General features: G+C 35.0%; 1 protein-coding gene across 2 annotated transcripts in view; it reads right to left on the bottom strand.

Annotated features, from left to right (window-relative positions):
- Csmd3 (CUB and Sushi multiple domains 3) overlaps positions 1–22880 on the bottom strand; it is a 976611-nt gene that overhangs the window by 842377 nt on the left and 111354 nt on the right. For both annotated transcript variants that reach the window (XM_041637611.1, XM_041637612.1), the window contains exon 3: positions 12546–12658. In XM_041637611.1, the coding sequence (XP_041493545.1) occupies positions 12546–12658 (113 nt within the window). The remainder of the gene's footprint in view (positions 1–12545; positions 12659–22880) is intronic.

The raw sequence follows: 22880 nt of genomic DNA, 5'->3' as shown, positions 1-22880 counted from the left end.
AATGTACATAGGCTTGAGAGAGAGAAGAATAAGAATATAGAAAATAAAGCAAATGTCTTAAAAAAAAGGGTAAAGTCTTTAAAGAGACAGAGTACAGATAGTTAAGAGATTAAAAGAAATAAAGAAAAATAAGCCACGTAAAAATGGAAAATTCACAGAGAGTCTGGATTATGTACATTGTGTTTTCTTTAAAATTTTTGACTGTAAAGGAGCTAAGTACAGACAGACATTTCATTACATGGGCTGCCAAGCTAAACCATAATGGATATAAAGGTATTATGATTTCAAAATTTGGGTCTAAGGATATGATACTTTGGAAAGGGTCTTCTTTTGTTTTCACAGAGGACCAGACCCTGTGGATTTCTTCTATCCCAATTTGGTATGATAGACCACGACCTCCCGAAAAGTTGCTGTGAACATCTTCACAAAATTACTTCACTCAACTGCCAACTGAGATGAACCTGACACACAGGTTACACCCTAAACGATCTGATTAACAGCGCCCCCATTCAGCAGGAAGCAGTTTGGAGAGAAAAAACTGCGCCCATGTTCCCAAAATATTGTTTATAAATGTTCTTTTACATTTAAAGGGGGAAATGATATAGGTATGAATAATTTGCATTGGTATGGATTTAAAGGTCAATTTTGTTATATGTATATGTATTTCTGATATTGATTAAGGTATTGTGATTGTGTAGTTCATTAAAAAATGTAATGTATAATTAAGAAATATAGGTTAATGGATAATCATCAGTAATAGTCAAGCTTGTAGTCATGTTAGTTAGATTTTCTAGATATATAGAGATACATTTCAGTTAGATAGACATTCTTCATATCTTTCAAAGACTACAGAATATGTCATTTAATGTTTTAATAACTTAGGACTTTTCATGACAATGAGACACTCTGCTCCTGGCAGCACCAATCTACTTCAAGAAGAAGATAGGCATCGAAGAGGATCCTTATGGAGTTTGATAGCCATTTGGGCAAGAAACTGTTCTTGACTGGACTGTTGCATAAACTGGACAAAGAGAACCCACAGAGAGAGGACTACTGAACTTGCCTAAAGGTGAGACGGTCTTTTGGGGTTCATGACTCATGAAAGAGTCTGCGAGACATTCTGCAGGACACAGCAGATAGTGACTGAACTGTCTTTGAAATTTCCTGCTTCATGGAAATGTCTGCTGGATACTATGGGCCTGAAGGCTGAAGATGGATGCCCCAACGGTACAGAGGAACTTTGGGTGACTGTCCAGGCAGCAAGATGTCTCTGTCATTTCTAGAGTTTTCTTATTTCTTGTTTACTTAGGTAGTATTATATCCTTCTGGAGTCTTTGATGGAGTTGAAGAATGAATAGATAGTTATAGTTTTCCTTAGTTATGATAAAAGATAAAATAGATATAAATATTGTAACTGTAATTCTTGCTTGATAACTGTTTTGCTATATGTAATTTTACTATGTTAAAGTTAAAGCCTTTCTTTTTTGTTTAAACAGAAAAAGGGGAAATGATGTGGGAGTGATTTCTTATTAATAAAGAAACTGCCTAGACCCATTTGATAGGCCAACCCTTAGGTAGGCGGAGTAAACAGAACGGAATGCTGGGAGAAAGAAGCTGAGTCAGGGAGTCGCCATGATTCTCCCACTCCAGACAGACGCAGGTTAAGATCATTCCTGGTAAGCCAGCTCGTGGGCTACACAGATTAATAGAAATGGGTTAGATCAATATGTAAAAGCTAGCCAATAAGAAACTGAAACTAATGGGTCAGGCAGTGTTTAAAAGAATACAGTTTCCGTGTAATTATTTCGGGTAAAGCTAGCTGGGTGGCGGGACACAGCCCGCCGCTCCGTAACACAACATCATTTGGGTGCTGCAAAACAAACCTGTATCTTCTACTCGAGTTCATAACTGCTGGTCCATTTCTCCGGTCCCTCTATCCAATTGTTTCCTTATTTTTAGTGATTTCGTTTTATTATGGACTCCAAACTAATATCCAAAATAAGAGTATCTTTCCCAAGACATACGATTAACGTATTAATAAAAATAGAATTATGAAATTTTAAGGCAAATGGCTAAAGCTAGAAACAGTCATCTAGAGTAAGGTAATTTGGTCCCTGAAACACAAACATTGCATATTTTCTCTTATAAATGGAAATTAGCTTTTAAGCTTTAGTTACGTATTTTACTTAGAATAATCACAGAGGTTAGATAGCTGCTAAAGGACCATCTAGTAGGTGCGTGAGGATTTCCCAAGAAAAGAGTGGTATAATATAGTCTTATAAGAGATTAAAAGGCAAACTATAATAGGATTAAAGAGGGAGGGAATGAGAGGACAATGCAGAAGAGAGAATATAAGGAAAGGCAACTAACACTAAAGACCTCATGAAAAGTCACTTGGAAACCTGCTATTGTCTACTCTAGAAACTTCCTAAAATATGTTCATGCATGAAAGGAATGTAAATAGAGTTCTCATGTAATGGAGGATATAATGCCTCAGCTACCTATTATATTTGACCAATATCATCAAAAATGCATTACATCTTGCTGAGTCTTTTGTGAAAGAGAAATCATGCTGGTGCTCACATAAAAGACTTACCCCTGCTAAATATACTATGCACTCTGATGATGAAGAAAAATAACCATGAATATCACATAGCTATCAACTTTGTGGCCTGTAATTGTGACTTGCATGCAGAATGTAGTAGTGTAATATAGTCCCCAATGTTATGGGAGTAAGCAACGTCTTGATTGGATTTAAGACCCACTTGAAAATATCAACCCATACCTGACACAGCTAAAATATTTAAGAATTTGATACTTAATTGGGTCATGAGCCTTAAGAAACAAAAACTGTTACTATAAATCTGCAAAATGAACATAGCAATAAAATAACTACCAATTACATATTGCTAAACCAATGTATTAATAAAACGCTTAGCCCTCATCAGATAAACTTCTTGCAATAAATGTTAGTTAACACAGAGAATCAAAAATGGACAGCCTTAACTGAGCTCCCAAGGTCCCGATGAGGAGCAGAAGGAGGGAGAACATGAGCAAAGAAGTCGGGACCACGAGGGGTGCATCCACCCACTGAGACAGTGGAGCTGATCTATTGGGAGCTCACCAAGGCCAGCTGAACTGTGACTGAAAAAGCATGGGATAAAACCGGACTCTCTGAGCATGGCGAACAATGAGGGCTGATGAGAACCCAAGGACAATGGCACGGGGTTTTGAACCTACGTAATGTGCCAGAACATCTAGCCAGTTTGGATGTTCGCCTTCCTAGAAATGGACAGAGGGGGGTGGACCTAGGACTTACCACAGGGCAGGGAAATCTGACTGCTCTTTGGGCTGGAGAGGGAGGGGGAGAGGAGTGGAGGGAGGGGGAGAAGGGTGGGAGGAGGGGGAGGGAAAGGGGAGGCTGGGAGGAGGAGGAAATTTGTTTTTTTTTTTTTCTTTTCTCAATAAAAAAAAAAATGGACAACCTTCAGAGAGTAAGAGACTTCAGAGCACTCAGCTAAGTGGAATATATTAGTCAAAACTCTCTTAATCAGATTCTTGAATAAGTCATTTGAATGGGTTTATTCCTGTTTATAGCTAAATGATAGACCTTATGAACATGTTCATGGTTATTATGGTTGGTACTTTGAAAGGTCTGTAGAAGCCTGTGTCAAAGGCTTCATTTCCAGCCTTTAAAATGGTTCGGATGTGGTAAAAAGTTAGGAGATGAAGACTTTCTGTTCCCTGACTGCCATGCTGTGAGACGCTTTGCTACAGAAAATATCCTTGACTTGCTGTCCAACACAGACACAAAATAAGGAAGCTAAATGTCCACATACAAAAGTATCTGAAACCGTGCACCAAAATAATATTTTTTCTCGCATAAGGCAAGGATCCCACATGTTTCATCATAACTAAGGAAAACTAACACACCAGTTCTCTCAGATACTGGAGCAGATTGCTAATCTGGAAGATAAATATAGGTATAACTGATGAACATTTTTCATTTAATTTTTAGAAATTATAAATAACAACTATTGGAGGTAACTAAGGAGTTATTTTAAGGAAAATAAATGCAAAATAGAGCATCCTTGGGAACACAGAGAGAAGATTTTTTTTATTTTTTTTATTGAGAAAAGGAGAAAAAAAAAACAAGTTTCCACCTCCTCCCAGCCTCCCATTTCCCTCCCCCTCCTCCCACCCTTCTCTGCCTCCTTCCACCCTTCTCCGCCTCCCCCCACTCCTTTCTCCCTCCCTCTCCAGTCCAAAGAGCAGTCAGGGTTTTCTGCCCTGTGGTACGTCCTAGGTCCTCCCCCCTCCGTCCATATCTAGGAAGGTGAACATCCAAACTGGCTAGGCTCCCACCAAGCCAGCACATTAAGCAGGATTAAAACCCCGTGCCATTGTCCTTTGCGTCTCATCAGCCCTCATTGTTCGCCATGCTCAGAGAGTCCAGTTTTATCCCATGCTTTTTCAGTCACAGTCCAGCTGGCCTTGGTGAGCTCCCAATAGATCAGCTAATTTCATTTTACATTCATCCCACAGTTCACCTCCCCCCCCCCTTCCACCTTCTCCGCAGCCCAAACTCCACCAACTCCTTGCAATGAGTAGGGGGTTCCATAAGAAATCAAACAATCTGGAACATTAAGTTGGGATAGGACCAAGCCCTTCCCGCCGCATTAAGGCTGAGCATGGCATCCCACCATAGGGAGTGGGCTCCAATAAGCTAGCTCATGCACTACGGATATATCCTATTGCCAGGTGCCTCATAGAAAGTCCAAGCGACACCACTTTCTCCCATATATGGAGGGACTAGTTCAGTCTCATGGAGACTCCACTGTAAACAGAGAGTGCACATTGATTACCCAGCTGCCCAGACCCAAATAATGACATAAAATATCTACTATATTATATATTAACTATATGAATTACAACACTGTTTGGGCAAAGGTTCAGGCATACTCCTACCTAGCTCTTATTTCTTATATTAATCCATTTCTATTTTTTGTGTGTATTGTCACAATGCTGTGGCTTACCAGAAAGATGCTGTCATCTTTCTCCTTCAGCAGCTGCATGGCATCTCCCTGATGCGGCTTTCTTTCCTCCTCTATCTCTGTTTGGATTTCTTTACTTGCTATAGTCTGCCTTGCCATAGGCAAAAGCAGCTTTTTATTAACCAATGGCAATAAAACATATTCACCGCATACAGAGGGGAATCCCACATCACTTCACAGTTCTCAATTTAAATTTCATGAATTTCCATTAGCTTGGTGCAGCTGTCTCTGTAGATTTCTCCATCATGATTTTCTCCTCCCTTGCTCAAATATTCCCTTTCCTTCTTTTCAATTGGATTCCCAGAGCTCCACCTGGTGCTTGGTTGTGGATCTCTGCATCTCGCCCATCAGTTGCTGGATGAAGGTTCTATGATATAGTTGGGACATTCACCAATCTGATTACAGAGGAAGGCCTGTTTGGGTTCCCTCTATACTATTGCTAAAAGTCTTAGCTAGGGATATCCTTGTGGACTCCTGGAAATTTCAATAGCACCAGGTTTCTCCCTAGCCCTATTTTAGGGAGAAATAAAACTAGTATGCATTAAATTCTTTTCTAGGAATTTATTTTTATGCATGGGTATTCTATGGGTCTGTGTGAGTGTACATGTCATGCTTATGCAGGTGTCAATAAGGGTAGAAGAAGGCATCAAATCTCATGAAGCCGAAGTTATAAGCAGTTGTGTCCTCTGGGAGAAAATCAATCAATCTTAACTGTTGCTACATCTCTCCAACCTCGGATATATTAAATTCTGAAGTCTGGTACGATGTTTCGAGAATTTCTTCTTAAATTTGGTAAATTGTTATTCATATTTATGTCAGTCAGCTTTCCACCGCTAAGGAGAAACACTTGAGATAAGCTTCTTGTAAGGAAAAAATATTTATCTTGGATTATGTTTGCAGAGTGCTTTTAGGCACAGTCGCTCAGATCCCTGGCTTTTGACCTGTGGTGACCCATCAGGTCAAGACCCAAGCTGCTAAACAGGTAAAAATGAAGGAACATAAAATGGAGAGTTGTTCTTCAGAATTGGTAAATTGCTCTATTACCTTGAATATAACATATTCAAATAAATATTAGAGAAAAGCGAGGAAGGTGAGAATTAAAAAGAAGAGGCAATCAGTTCTACAGATAACTTTTCAGAACCATTTAAACAGGCATATCAGAAGGTTGGATTAGAGCTGAGGGTAAGGCAGACTTTGGATATTCATTTGATCATGTTTACCCTATCAAGAGCTAACATGGCTTGCCTTTGTGGAAAATAATGAGTGAGCTTTATCAGAAACAAATTGATAATACATAAAAGATGCACCTAATCATAAACTGTGGTAAATTTTATTTACCAGTATTTTATTAGCATTGGGTGCCTCAATAATATCATTTCTAATGACTGAACACAGTAATGCAATTCAATACAAGCTTTAAATGTACAACCATGACAAAAACTGACTTGTGTGGTAAATGTCTCTCCTTGTTCTGTAAACAGCTCTTAGTGAAAAGGCAGACATTGTTTAGTGGAAAATGATATCTTCAGTTACTAATATTGTTAGCATATCTTCCACACTAAATAAAATCATATAAGTTTGATTCAAGAGGATAGCTGCAATAAGATAGGGCTATAGTTTAAGAGATATAAAGATAATTGAAATGGAGTCTATGATATTTCATGTGAAATCTTTAAATTGATAATGTGGAATATTTTAAATGAAACACAGATAGACTCCTTTAAGTTTATAAAAATAATCATTTACAGCCCCAAAAGTGATGAGCTTAGAATTCATATTTACATTATGAAAGTTTTAATACTACCTAATATAAATATTTTTTCTATATCAGATATCTTTCTCATACTCATATAATCTGAAAAAATAAATATATAAATCCCTTGCTTACTTTAATTAAGCATAATTGAAGTATTTCACTTGTAAAATCTATCATCTGAACACTTAATCTTAATTCTTTGGCTTGATATTGTGTCATATTTACTTTACACCACTGTCACAACTTAAAGAAAGAGTTGTGGTATTCTCCTATCTGTGAACTAATTTCATGGATAACAAAATTATCAATGATAAATTTCTTATGTATGGCCACCTTTGCTACATACAATTTTGTCTATTTAGATTTTTATGAAATTTATAATTCAGGTGATATTCAATTCAATTTTATATCAGAAACAATTGTTATATATATATATATATGATATATATATAATATGGAATGAAAATTACATAGAGTTTTTTTCTCTTTTTAATATAATAATGTCTTTTTAATCCTATTTGGTTGCAAAACTTATTATCCAAGTATCTAATATGTAAAAACAAAAGGGTTTTGAGATTAATCTAGTATATTTATATAAGAAAACTCTGTTTTTAAAACAGGAGGAAAGGAATGACCTTTTAAAATACTGCATTAATCAACTTTCAGATTTTATTTAGTTGACTCTCAATATTTTCCTGGAGGACATGTTTCCTATTTATCTTTTGATGTTGGAAAGGTTTTCCCTACTATGTTTTGATAAGGTTCTTCAGTATTTGTTCTATCATTTAGTTTTTATATTTATTCCTCTTGAAAAATATTCTGTAGAAATTGTATAGGAAATTAACATCAATCATCTTACATTGTAATATTACCATCATCTAAAAGCTACAATGATTAGCATAGAAATATAAAGAGATGGAACTTAATATAAAGAAATACATCTCTCTGAGGTGAAATGGATGTACTACACACTACAGAGCTTGTTCAATATTGACCCACCAACATTAAAGAAAAGGATACCATAAAACCACAGTCATAATTATCATAGTTATACAAATAGGCTGGGCACTTGGAATTTCAATTTCTTCTATCATCTATCTATCTTCTAACTATCTATTTTTCTTTCTTTCTTATTATTTATTTATTGATTTTTTTTTGACTTTTCAAGACAAGGATTCTGTATGTTGTCTAGGCTGTCCTGAAACTCACTTTGTAGACCAAGCCAGCCTTGGACTTACAGCCATCCACCTGCCTCTGCCTCCCAAGTGTTGGTATTAAAATCATGTGCCACCACCACTCAGATAGGAATAGAAATGTTTCTGTTTATTAAACAATTTTTGAAAATAGTTCTAAATAAATAAATATCTCAGAAGGTTTTGTTTTCTACTTATTATGCTGTTTTATTTGTAAATTTACAAGATTATTAATGATTATCTAACACATTGATTCTGTATTTCTGTGATAGAAAAAAATGAACATGTAATACATTATTAATATTGGCACATCCTGCAGAAAGAATATTGAACTCCCCTCCCCCCATTTTGAGCAGCAGCATAGGGAAATTATCTTCATTAGGTGCTTGGGACAAGTTTGATTAGGGTTTTCTATAACTAAGTCTCACTATCTTACTTCAAGGTCAGTCTATTCTGTAATAGACTGTGTATATGTTGTCCCTTGGCCGTTTTCTCCCTGTCTATTATATAATAATAAGGAAAACTAAGAAAACAAAAAGATGGATATTGAAGACAAAATATTGTGTATAAATTTCATTTTTCACAGTTTGATTAAGAGCAATGTAACAGGAAATTCTTTTTAATACATGGCAAAGAGTTTCCTAAAGTCTATGTTATTAAAGAAACATCCACTTCCCCCTCTATTGCTTTACTTAAATGGTCTACAATAGCATATTAAAGTTGATAACAATACAAAACTTCTATCTGTAGAATATTATTTTAAGGTGTGTTACTTACTGTGGAATATTTATTTAATGATGCAAAGATGCGCTGCATTCTTTCTTGTTGCGTCTGTTTAACTATGTAATGCTGTGTTACTTTACCTGTCTAAAATACCTGATAGGTCTAATAAAGAGCTAAATGGCCAATAGCTAAGCAGGAGAGAAATAGGCAGGGCTGGCATTCAGAGAGAATAATTAGAAAGAGAGAAGAGAGAGGAGCAAGGAAAGGTGAAGGAGAGGAGGGCTTCGGGGATCAGCAACTCAGTCAGCTAGGGGAATAAGCAAAAAGATAGATAGATAGATAGATAGATAGATAGATAGATAGATAGATAGATGATAGATAGATAGATGATAGATAGATAGATAGATAGATAGATAGACAGATAGATAGATAAAGTAAAAGCACAGAGGAAAAATGTAGAAGAAGAGAAATGGAATGAATTAAGTTAGGAAAGCAGGTTAAAAATATCCAAGCTAAAGCTGGATATTCATAGGTAAGAATAATTTTCCTAGTATTTATGTGAAAGTTGGGTGGTGGATCCCCAAAAAAACAAAGTAAAAATTAAAAAAAAATCCCTGCAACTTTTGATAAAAATCACAGTTGAATTTATATTTCTAGCCACTTATTTTACACTGGAGAAATTAATTAGAACTGTTTGATAATTCAGTTTTATTTTGGGGGGAGGAACCTTGGATTTGGAGAGGATTGTCACAACCTTTTGTTCCGTTACTGCAGAAGTATTCAGATCTAACTAGAAATGTACAGTGCCACTGTCAGAATGATTCAGTGAGCCAGTGGCTCATGATGAGACAAATGAGTCATGGTGAAAGAAGACATATCTGTAGTAGGTTTGTGGTGTGGGAGGTCCTTCTGTATATGTGTTGCTTTTATTGGTTAATGAATAAAGAAACTGCCTTGGCCTGATGATAGAGCAGAGTAGATCTAGGCAGGAAAAACCATGTAGCTGCCAGGGGGAAAGACATGAGCTGGTAGTTAGAGCCTAGCCAGTAGGCCATGAGCCTCGTGGTAAAATATAAAATAATGGATATAAGAGCTAGCTAGCTCTTTTAGATGTAAGAGCTATCTAGCAATACACTTAAGTGATTGACCAAGCAGTGATTTAATTAATATAGTTTTTGTGTAGTTATTTCAGGAGCCTGTGTGGACAGGAAATGAGCAAGGGCCTCCAACAACAGGCATAGGGGGCTTCCAACTTATGGGAAGCATATATCTCAGGTCTACAAGCTTGAAGGACTATAGCTCAGAATAATAACCAGATTAAGCCTACAAATTGAGATCTGCTAGTTCTTTCTGATGAGAACTCAACTCATATTTTTACTTCACTTCACAAGACCATGAACAAATAACCAAATAACCCAAATGAAATCATTAAGACTTCCCATCTCCAGAGCTACAGACTGCAATTTGTGTCATATTATAGTAGAAAAACAATGGAACGTTGTTATTGCCATTCTAGAAACATGATACAGGGCAGAGATAGCAAAGTATGGTGGCCAATACTTCACTGCTAACTGATTAGCTGTGCTAGGTATTTACAATTAGAACATTTTAAAGTTGCATGTGAAAATTCTTTGTGAATACTTCCCAAAGAGAAAAAAAAAGATGACAGAAATTTAACACTGACAAATGGACTGAGAAATCGAGATTGATTTCTATTTATAATAACACTGAAAGCTATTGAAATATTTTTGAAGATGAATTTATAAAACTTGACAAAGGAAATATCAAAATTTACCTCCTCTTATATTCTTCAATATGAATTGCACTTGTTTGAAGTGCAAACTAACATAAAAATAACTGCTTAATAAATATAAGAATATATGGTTTGTCTTTAAAATCACTTGGAAAATATTAGGGTTCCTAACCTCTTAAGTTAGTCAAAATTACTTAAACTTTTCTCATTGTGATAATGAATATGTATGAATTAACTTGCTAAGACTAATAAAAATATTTAGCTATTGAAAAATACTTTGTAGAAGTGATTACAATGAAGAAATTAAGTCTCTGAATTCATTTCCCCTTGAAAGAGAGGAGTTTAGAAGTGTATGAAGGAAAAAACTGTCTCCTAAACTTCTATCTAGGATGTTATTTATGATGCATATCCTATTTTATTTTTTAATATTTTATTTTACAGATAAATGTATATTTTATAGAAAGAAACAAAAAAAACTAGATCAGATAATATTTATTTTGCAACTTTCTCAGAAGTAAAATGTTTAAATTTGTGTTGTTGGATTAGTGGATACTTTTTCGTGATTGCTTTCCAGTATGTACTGTAGACATGCTTTTATACATCAATAGTATATAGGTTAGGAGAAAATGCCTGGGGATGCCACATAGTACTGCATTTTGTATACAAATAATACAAAATTAATCATTTGTACATATCTCAGTGGTAGTGTTAGATCTGACAGACTAAATTATAAAAACATAGTTCTGTAGTAATAAGGGCGGAGGGGCTGCGTTCCCAGCACCCCGGCAGCCTGGCTAGCTTATGTTCCTAAATAACAACACACAAACTGTATTCATTTAAACACTGCTTGGCCCTTTAGCTCTAGCCCTTACAGGCTAATTCTCACATCCTGATCAACCCATCTCTAATATTCTGTGAGCACCGGTCTTACCGGGAAAGGTTCAGCATGTCTAACCTGGCAGCTTGCTTCATCGCGTGCGTCTGCCCAGAGAGCAGAGCATGGTGTCTCCCTGAGGCATCTGCTCCCGAGAGGAGAGCTGTGGAGTCTGAGCTCACTTCCTCTTCCTCCCAGCGTTCTGTTCTGTTTACTCCTCCCACCTATCTTCTAACCAATGAAGGCCAAGCAGTTTCTTTTTATTTAACCAATGACCTTCCTCCATAATAGTTCTAGAAAGAAACATTGAAATCTGATAGACTACCACTTCAGTTAAGGGTGCACTTTTCCCTATTTAATGTAAATATACTTGCTGATTATTGAAATAAATCTATGTCCATGATTTCTAAGAGAAATATTTAGGATAGAATACTTTTTTTTAAAGGTTTATTTATTTATTATGTATACAACATTCTGCCTCGATAAATGCCTGCATGCCAGAGGAGTGCGCCAGATCTCATTACAGATGGTTGTGAGCCACCATGTGGTTGCTGGGAATTGAACTCAGGACCTCTGGAAGAGCAGCCAGTGCTCTTAACCTCTGAGCCATCTCTCCAGCCCAGAATACTTTTTATCATTAGACATTTCATTCATTTAAAAACAAAAGTATGTACTTCCATATATTTCAGCACCCTCGGCAGAGGAGGGATTTCTCTACAGCAGCTTATTACTCTTTGACCACATGGTATTTTACTCTAAAATGTCGTTCTTTAAAACCTTATATTGACTTAATTCTTATCAGAGTTAAGAAACAGAGGAAAGACGTTCTTATGCTAAGGTATATCCTGGATGTGAAAAAGTAAAATCCACTAACACTAACCAGTTATAGTACATTAGTGATTGGTAAGAAATCAGTTCCTTGGGGCTAGCAATTCTGATACCCTCTTCTGGTCACCACTGGTACTGCATATCCATGGTACACATGTTCATTCGGGCACACACTTATACATAAAATTAAAAAAAATATCTTTCCTTTAAAAAGCAATCTCTTCATAAGTTTTGAGAAAATTAGGAGAGCTCAGCCAGTCTTCATGATCCTTATGGTAATTAGTCTTCCATCACCATACCTGGAGAATTCTGGTTTTAGTTAATTAAACTGGAACTTGGTATCTCTTCTATTACCATCACTTACCCTCATAATATACTTTAAATCCATGAGCACTAACAGCAAAGTCACTGGTCAATCGTAGTGAGAACACAGATTTGGTACTTGTCACTGGGGGTGGTAGGTGAAATCCTGTTAACCTAAAAGGCAAAACAGAATTCTTAGACATGTAATCATTAGCATAAAAAGGTTTTTAGGGAAATTAGAAATCATGTTATCAAGTTCATTTTTTTTCTGTATACTCATGCATAGACACATGTCTTTCCAATTATAAATTAGCCATCAAAGTACAAGTATATAAAAGTATATATTTAATATTGGAAGTATATGTGTATTACATTTTATAATGCCTATCAACAATACCTTTATACTAAAATTGTCATACTTTAAGAATGAGAATTATTAGAAGTTGTGTTTAAGGGTATTGTGTGCCACTAGTACCAGAAAGAGATGCTTAATAGAAATATAAAAATACACAGATCATGCTATGGTCATAATGTGTGTGTAGATCAGTGTCCTTGGAAATTTCAATGTTGTGCTTGAGAAATAAACAGGTATATAGGAAAAAGTAGAAATTAAGCACTATTTGAACTCAAGTTTAAATAGATTAAAATATTTGTTTTTCCAAGTACAAATGATATTCTATGAAAATAAGCAGCTAACTCAGCAACCAAACCCAAAACATGTATCTGTTTCTCCTTAAGACACCAAACAATTTTATAGGATCCAGATGTTTTGTGAATAATTTCATATTTTTTGCATTATATGTTAAGGAGTAATATATGGTAAAGTTATAATAGAATTAGTTATTTATAACTTAGGTTAAATATTATATATATATTATAATTCATTAATATATAATGAATTATATATAATTCATTAATAGCTTATGACATTCTTATGCATAACTGGGTTATTTCTTTCTTAAGATCAATAAAGGATAAAATGACTAGTCACTACTAGAACTTATTTTAAGCTCCTGATTGAACCATGATACCATAACAGCAGTTTTAAGTATCATTTGATTCTTCTTGGGCTTTAACTGAAATGCCAATGCAATTAAAATGACAAATATTATCCAGAAGAATTTAATGGAGATTGTTTTAACTGTGGACCTTGAGGCTACAGTTGCGATGTAATATACGAAAGAAGAATAAAAGCAAAAGCAAATCCACATAAGCCAGAAAAACCAACATAATGATTTTAATTTTGTACTAAATAACTGGCAATACTTAAAGAATACAAATTTGAATGAGAGAAAAAAATGAAAAGGATAAATGTCCCTTTAAATTCATTTAATTCAGAGCTCAATGCATGATATTTCAAGAATTATGATTTTAAAGAATTCATAGTATATGTGTATAAACAGTAGTATTCGATTACTCATTTTACAATTAAGACATATTTGACTTCTTTAGGGCTTTTCCAATATGTTTTATTAAAATACTTGTAACTAACTCTCCTAGCAGTTTCTTTACATTGCAGGACATACCCATATGTGTGAATGATTTTCTTTTCTTTTCTTTATTTTTTTTTAGTTGTTGAAAAAAAAATTTCTGCCTCCTCCCCATTTCCCATTTCCCTCCTCCTCCTCCCACACATTGCCCCTTCCCCCCACTCCCCTCTCCCTCTCCCCCTCCCCCCCACTCCATTCCCTCTCCATCTGGAGAATGAAGAGCAGTCCAGATTCCCTGCCCTGCAGGAAGTCCAAGGTCCTCCCACTTCGATCCAGATAGAGACAGAGACCCAAATTATTTTCTTGCTAAGTAAGACACATCCCTTAAGTTATAAGCCATTTTGTAAAATAATAACAGTTTGTGGTGTGTGTGTGTGTGTGTGTATTTTATATGTGCACTAGGAGAGTATGTTTACACATGTCCTTGATAGTGTTTTAGTACATGTGTTCTTGTGGAAACCAAACATCAATATTGGGTACATTCCTTGATCATTATCTACTTTATTTCGGGAAACTTCATCTCTCCCTAAAGACGGGACTCACTGATAATGTGTCTGACTGGTCAAAGAGTTCAAGGTTTCCTCCTATCTTCCAATATTCCACTCTTCAGCACTATTGTTGCACACATACACTGCTACTTCTGGATCTAATATAGGTGTGACAATTCAAAAGCTGGTCCTCATGCTTATACTCAATGACTTAACAAGCCGCATTCTCTACCAAGACCTTTATTGTATGAGTTGTTTCCTAGGCATTTGGTTAGACTTGTATCGGAAGCACATAATATGCCTGTACTTATATTATTACCAAGGTTCATTTCACTTGTATAAGATGAGATAGCATTCTCAGCATTACTGAGATACTATGAATTCAACAATATTACCCTTATTTATCAGACATCGCAAAACTTTCATGGTGAAGAACAGATGTATTATGCTTATAGTCCTAATTCAAGTTACCACAAACTTATACAATGTTTCTTATTACCTTCATATGAGCCTGCCCAGAGCAGAGTTCAGTTGATTCCCTGCTTACAGCCTCACAGGCTACATTTAAGTTGTGCCTTTAGCTTAATGGCTTTCTGAAGGTCCTGAACTATATATCAGTCTCTAATTCAAAGCAATTCAAAGCACTGAGGCTGTGGCCAGAGTTCAGCTTCCTGTGTTTGAGGAATTAAGCTATCCGCTTCCTTGTTGGCTGAAGAATCATTCTCAGACTCGAGACTTTGTCTGTATCCATTGCTTCTTTTGTGACCCACTTCCTTTATTACTTGAGATTGATCTCATGGTTCTTTTCTTTCTTCTATTTTTTCCTTCTCTTCCAATTAACATTTCAGCTTGTTTCTCATCTGCCTTCAACTACAGAAAGTTTTCTACTTTTAAAGTCTAATGCAATTAAATTACATTAAGTGTATCTCTGTTTTAACATCTGAAATCTGTATTTTTACACAGAAATTTTCCTGTGCCATGATATCATACATTTTTGATTGTTCTCATAGAACCAATACTCTATCTGATGTGGAATTTTCCTTTTGTATACTTTGAAAAAGATTGGTTAATTAATAAAGAAATCTGTTGTTGACAATTGGGACAGACTGAGAAGCCGAAGATAATGGCACTAGGATTTGTCTCTACTTCATGTACTGGCTTTTGAGAATCCTATTCTATTTGGATGCATACCTTCCTAAGCCTGGATGGAAGGGGGAGGGCCTTGGACTTCCCACAGGGCAGGGTACCCTGCCTTCTCTTAGGACTGGAGGGGGAGGGGGGAAGGGTGAGTGGGGAAGCAGGAGGGAAGTGGGAGGAGGGAAGGAAGTGAAAATTTTGATTGGTAGTATTTATAAAGTAATAAAAGAAGAACAAAAAAAATAAAAAATAAAGAAATATGGCTTGGCCTGACAAGGCAAAAGAATAGATGTAGGCAAGAAAAAAATTAAACTGAATCCTGGGAGAAAGAAGTGTGGGGTCATAGAGAAGCCATGTAGCTCTGCCAGAGACAGATGACAGAACGTTAGCTGATAAGCCAAAGCCATGTGGTGATGCACAGATAATGGATTAAATTATTATGTAAGAGTTAGCCAATAAGAAGCTAGTGTTAATTGTCCAAGTGGTGATTAAATTAATACAGTTTCTATGTGATTATTTCAAGGTTGTGCAACCAGGAACCAACAAGTGACTATCCTGCCAATATCTGTCAATTTTAATTATTAGTGAGCATTAACTAGATAAATTATTCCAAGCTGAAACTTTAAATTAACTCAAACATATAACGAAAGTAATTATACTATTTAAATCTGGGCAAGGACTGGTTCAAATAGGTATAAATAAATGTGTACATTTTTTTCTCTCACTTTTGTATTTCAAGATATATATATATATAGAGAGAGAGAGAGAGAGTGAGAGAGTATACAAATTGCTGACTTGACATATTTCTGATTAGGGAATAAAACATTGTTTATAATATTGAATTATGGTTTCATCTTTGATTATTTATTGCTCCTCTGAAGAGACAACCATCATTTTGACTTCTAGCAAATAAAAGATTTTCACATTTAAAAGATTTATATGGAGAGAAACCTAAAATTATGTTGCCTCTACATACTTTGACTTAATAGTATATTTGTTTCATGACAACAGAATAGAAACATTGATCACTGTTTTGCAGAAACCCATTTTATGAATATTCCTTATATTTTTCTTATACACTAGGTGGATGTTTATTCTCCAGATAGATCTTTATAAGCATATTGTCATAAATATTTTACATGGTTTGAAATCATATTGATATAATTCTATTGTGAATATATGTATAAATGAAATCTCAATGTCATCACTAATAATTTTTTAATTAAAATGTTTCTGTACTGCCAGGATATGACTAAAACTATTACACCTTTATAGCTATTACACGTAATTAGATTTAAGTTCCACTCGACAGGAATGGAAAAACACCTGCTACTGAAAAGCTAACTAATGAGACCTAGTGAGTTGTGTATCTTAAATAAGAACCTACTATGGTCACTTTATGAAAGCAGCCTAATTTTAACTGTATTGTAAATATTTATTCTCATACTACCAGAGAAATGTCATTTAAGGAACTTCTCTTTTCAAAAGACAGAAATCATAAAAAAAAAACCACACACAACTTGTTAAAATGCAGGGACCATAGTGTGTCCATCCCAAAGGATACATCTACAATACAAATTTTGCACCTCAGACTTGGGAAACATCATGGAAGAAAGAAACATATGGATTTTAAGAAATGGAAGTCGGGAACACTGCAGTGAGATTGTATTCTCCAGAAATGAGAAGGAAATTCCAAAAATAATACCCTCAAAATATGGCTGCCTAAACAAAACCAGAAGTACACCATGAATAGATAGGCTGATGTGAAAGAAAGAAATTTTATTGGGTCCCACTCCTAGACAAAGAACTATAGTCAATTAATTAATGCTGGGAGTAGGAGAAATAGCATTAACCCTGGAGGAGCTCCCTATTTGGTTAACCAATACCAAGTTGTATATCTTTACATATGAGTATAGGCCAATATACTTACATTATTTGTGTGCATATATGTTTATATTTACAAATATATGATTCTGAGCTATATTATACATATAAATTATATAACAAAACCTGTGTTTGTGTGTGTGTGTGTGTGTGTGTGTGTGTGTGTGTGTTACATAAAAGATTTTGGGATGAATCAATGGGAAGTATACATGGGAGAGCTCAGAGGGAGGAAATAAAAAGGGGAAACATATAATAACATTTTAATTTATAGAAAAGTATAACAAAGATAAATACTAAAATAAAATATTTCCCAAATATAACCTGAATGATGCAGGTTACTCTTCCACAACAAGCAAGAACCATTCTCAGAAAAAATGAAATTTAAATAATTCTAATGCACAAATATATCAGGAATTCTTATCAAAACAAAACCATACTACTAAATCATATTTGACATATCCTATGGCTGACGGTCTTTGAATCCAAACTTAGATCTACAGAATTCTTTAATATATCACCTTACATGGTTAATGCAACAAATCAGACATGATCAAGAACTACAGAGTTGGAAGTTATGCTGGATTATTTTAATAGCTCCAGAAAATTCACAAAATAGAGTCAGTGGTGAGAGAGAAAGATAAAATTACAGAATCACATGTGAGAGTGATACAATTGCTGCCTGCCTTTGAAGACAGAAGCGGAATGTAAGTCAAGCAATGCCAGGTATAAACTGGGAAAGGAAGAAACAGAGCCTCTCAAACCCTTTCTCACACACACAAGTTGTAGCTCTGAGCAACTGAATTTCACTCAACGAAATCCAACTTGAATTTCAGCACCACGGTCACACACTGATACACCTGTGTTGTTTCATTACTACACGGAAAGGAACTATCCCCAGAAATGAAAGTTAGAGAACAGCTCTCCTTTCTACTCTAGAAACTTAAAGTATCTACACAAATATAAATGTGCCCTGTAATTTACCATGGAATCTTTTTGGGACCTACTGACTACTCTGAAACTCATGGATTTAGAACATTTTCCTCAATGCTTACTTGTTTTTAATTTTAAAATATCTCTGCATTGGATGAACATATGATTTTTCTCACAGGAAAATAAACAGGATGGAAAGGGATAGATTCAAAAACTTTTATCAAGTTCTCAGTAAAATCGATTCTAAAACTAAGGCATTATTATTTCTCAACTTGTAAAAAAATACTTTATTGCATTACTTGTACGTGTGCATCTGTATACAACATAGTGCATAAGGAATTAGAAAAGGGCATCAGAGTCCCTGTAGTTGTCTGCATGACTGTCAGTTTACCACATAGTGCATAAGGAAGCCAGAAAAGGCATCACAATTCCTGTCTGTGTCTGAGTATTTTGCCTGCATGTGTGTCTATGTATCACATAGTGCACATGGAATCCAAAACAGGCATCATATTCCCTGGATCAGAAGTTACAGAAAGCTTTGAATCATCATATAGTGCTGTGAATCAAACCACAGTATTCCAAAAGAGCAACTAGTGCTCTTAACCACCGACCACCTCTAATCACAGTCCAGCTTTCTTTTGTCTTTATCACACTGATTAGAGCATTAGACATTTTACATGAATATATTAGCTTATTAATTATACATACATATAATTGATATAGCTTATTAAATATATATATATATATGATTAAAAATTTGTAGCCACACACATATTTAAATAATCTATTTTTGGCAGTGTGCATATTTTTATTAGTAACTCTCCAAAATAACAGACGAAGGTAATATGAAAATTCTTCAACAATAAAGGCTAATAGTCTCCAGTTACTTTTAAACAACTAGCATGTACTGAAATGATATGTATGTACAGATTTCTTTTTGGTTTCACTTTAAGTATGAAGTAAGAATATGATAGTTATATCATGAGTATTTGCAGAATTTTTTTTCTTCTCTCATGTAAGATTTGATTAGGAAAAACAGTAAAATCCATAACCCATAAGAATATTCATTTTATTAGTTTCTATTACAGGTGATATTTAATTGGTGTGGAAGTCCTTCTGTATATGTATTGCTTTTATTGGTTAATGAATAAAGATGCTGTGTTTAGCCTATGATAGAACAGAATAGAGCAGGAAAGACTGAACTGAATGTTGGTGGCAGGAAGGGTCAGGGTGAAGACTTATAGCTCTGCCAGAGACAGATGTGACAGATCCTTGCTGGTAAACCAAAGCCATGTGGCAATACACAGATTAAAAGAAATGAGTTAATCAAAGATATAAGAGCTAGCGAGCAATAAGCTTAAGTGATTGGCCAAGGAGTGATTTAAATAATATAGTTTCTGAGTGATTATTTCAGAAATCTGAGCAGCCAGGAAACAAAAAAGTGGCCTCTCAACCATGGCTGCTTAGCATTAATTTAAAAAGCCTTGGTCAAAAAAATAATTACAGATACACAAGCAATAAAAACAAATGCAGATGGAAAAGACCTCTGAATGGGTGACAGTATTGAAAAAAATGTACATAGGCTTGGGAGAGAGAAGAATAAGATTAAAGAGACAGTAAATGTAATATATAAGAGCAAGACAGCCATAGATTAAAGGAGCAAATATAATACAGTAGATATTAAACTTGTAGAAAAAGAATAAAGTAAGAAAAATAAGCCATGTAGAGATGGAATATACACAGAGAGTCTTAAGTATGAACATTATTGTGTTTTCTTTGAATTTTCTTTGACTTTGAAGGACCTAAGTACAGAGAAACATCTCATTGTATGGGCTGTTATAAATATAAACATATATGATTTAGAAGTATATTGATTTCAAAATTTGGGTCTAAGGATATACTGTTTTGGAAAAAAAGATTTTGCTTTTGTTCCACAGAAGATGAGAACCAATGGATTCTTTCCCGGCAAATATGGTTTGGTGGACCAAGATCCACTGAAAGGTTGTTGTAAACACTCCTAAATATTTCTTCACTCAACAAAAACAGAAAGCAGTTTGGAGAGAACTATGCCCAAATTTCCTAAATGATTTTTTATTTACATTTAAAAGAGTATATGATATACATATGAATAATTTGCATTTATATGGATCTTGGTTTGTTAGTACAAATTTTAGGTCAACATATATATGTACAATATATATATACACAAATATATATATATATAATATAATATATATAATATAATATATATATATTCCTGCTCTTGATTAAGGTATTGTATTGTGCAGCTTATTTTAAAATGTAATGTATAATTAATGAATATAAGTTAATAGATAATCATCTATGATAGTCAAGTTTCTAGTCATGCTAGTTAGATTTTCTAGATATATAGAGATGTATTTCAGATAAATATATATTTTTCAAGTCTTTCAGAGACCTTCAGAATATGGAATTTAAAATGTCTTAAGAGATTAAAATATTTTATGACAATGAGACACATCTGCTTCTGGCACTATCAATCTACTTAAAAAGGATGATGGGCATTGAAGAGGCTCCTTACGGAATTTATTAGCCATTTTGGCAAGAAACTGTTCTTGCCTGTACTGTTTGATGTTATGTTGTGTGAGCTAGATATGTGGGACCCACAGAGAGAAGACTGTTGAATTTGCCTAGAGATGAGATGGTACTTTGGGGTTCCTGCTTCATGAAAGAGTCTACCAGACATTCTGCAGGACACACCAAAAAAGTGCCTGACAAACTGCCAATATAGGTGGAACTGTCTTTGATATTTCCTACTTCATGGGAAAGTTTTCCAGATGCTATGGACCTGTAGGCTGAAGACAGATATTCCAACAACACAGAAGAACTTTGGATGACTGTCAATGCAGCGAGATGTCTCTGTCAATTCTAGAGTTTTGGAAGTTGATTACAATGCACTTTCTATTTACTTAATGTACATTATATCCTTCTGGAATCTTTGATGGAGTTGAAGAATAGGTGGTTATATTTATAGTTTTCCTTAATTATGATAAAAGATAAAGTACATATAAATATAATTACTTCTTGCTTGATACCTGTTTTTAATATTTAATTTTACTATGTTAAAGTTAAAAACTTCCTTTTTCTTTAAACAGAAAAGGAGAAATGGTGTGGAAAGTCATTCTTTATATGTGTTGTTTTTATTGGTTAATGAATAAGGAAGCTATTTTGGTCTGTGATAGGGCAGAATAGAGCTAGCAGGGAAAGACTGAACTGAATGCTTGGAGGAAGAAGGCAGAGTCAGGGAAACGCCATGTAGCCCTGCCAGAGATAAATGTGATGGAAGATTGCTAATAAGCCACAGCCATATGGCAATACACAGATTAATAAATACAGGTTAACCAAAGATTAGCAATATGCTGAAGTGATTGGTCAATATAGTTTCTGAGTGATTATATCGTGAGTCTGCATGGCCGGGAAATGAACAAGCTGCCTCTTCCAACATTTAATCAGTATTTTTATTTCTCATTTGTATTCCAAGCTTAAAGAAGAGAGTGTGGTAACCTCACTATCTACCATTCATGCTTCAGCTAATGCCTTTCATACAAAAAGCCCTCAGTAAGTACCTGTTCAACTAATCACTTGAGTTGGACATTCATATCTCACATTTAGTTTTGGTGATCTTTGAGGAATCTAGGGCAGAAAGATATAAAGACCCAGAGGGGTTGGATTACATCAAGAAAATGATGTTTTACATACGTAACAGTACATGTGAACTCATGGTGATTTTGAAAAGTGAATAAGACTTATGCAAGGCTCACCTAGGCAAGAGCACACAATAAAGGGCAGGTAAGAGTACATGTAATCAGACCACCAGCTGAGGCACTATTAGTATTTGCTGGCTACTGAAAGAGGAAGTATAAGAATTCATCTTTTTAAGGATGTGTCCTTTAGTAGGCTGGTCAAAAAAGGCAGACCCCAATCCCAAAATTAATTGAGCAAATGAATGTGGACTTGATTTAAAGAGGAGAAACAGAGAGAGACAGACAAAGAGAAAGAGAGAGCTTAGTTGGGGGTGTATGCATGTGTAAAAGGGAGAATTATAGATTACATATCGAAACCTGGCAAACGGTATGACTGTGTTGGATTACTTTTCAGTAGAGAACCGATTTCGTGAATCATTGGTGATTTTTCCATGAAAGCACTGGCAAACACAGTTGAGTGTGCCACTTCATTGCCCTCAGACCTTTCATTATATGACTTAATAACCATTGCGAGACTCAGTAATTTAAAGTTATGCTGTTTTTAAAATTCATGCTCTTATCTATCTCACAGACTTATCAAGAAACACCTGTAGGTTTATGAGGACACAAGGATGAATTAGCAATAAGTTCTGCCTTCATTGAAAAATCATTTGTCTCTTGGAAGATCACAGTGAGAAAAGAAGTGGATTAGGGTCAGAAGTTATAAGTTTATTTCCATGCCCCA

The sequence above is a fragment of the Microtus oregoni genome, unplaced genomic scaffold (assembly GCF_018167655.1).
Source record: "Microtus oregoni isolate MIOR12 unplaced genomic scaffold, Mior012 000053F_ref0000044, whole genome shotgun sequence".
Lineage (NCBI taxonomy): Eukaryota > Metazoa > Chordata > Mammalia > Rodentia > Cricetidae > Microtus > Microtus oregoni.
The sequence above is the reverse complement of the archived record's forward strand: the minus strand, read 5'-3'. Positions and strand labels throughout refer to the sequence as shown.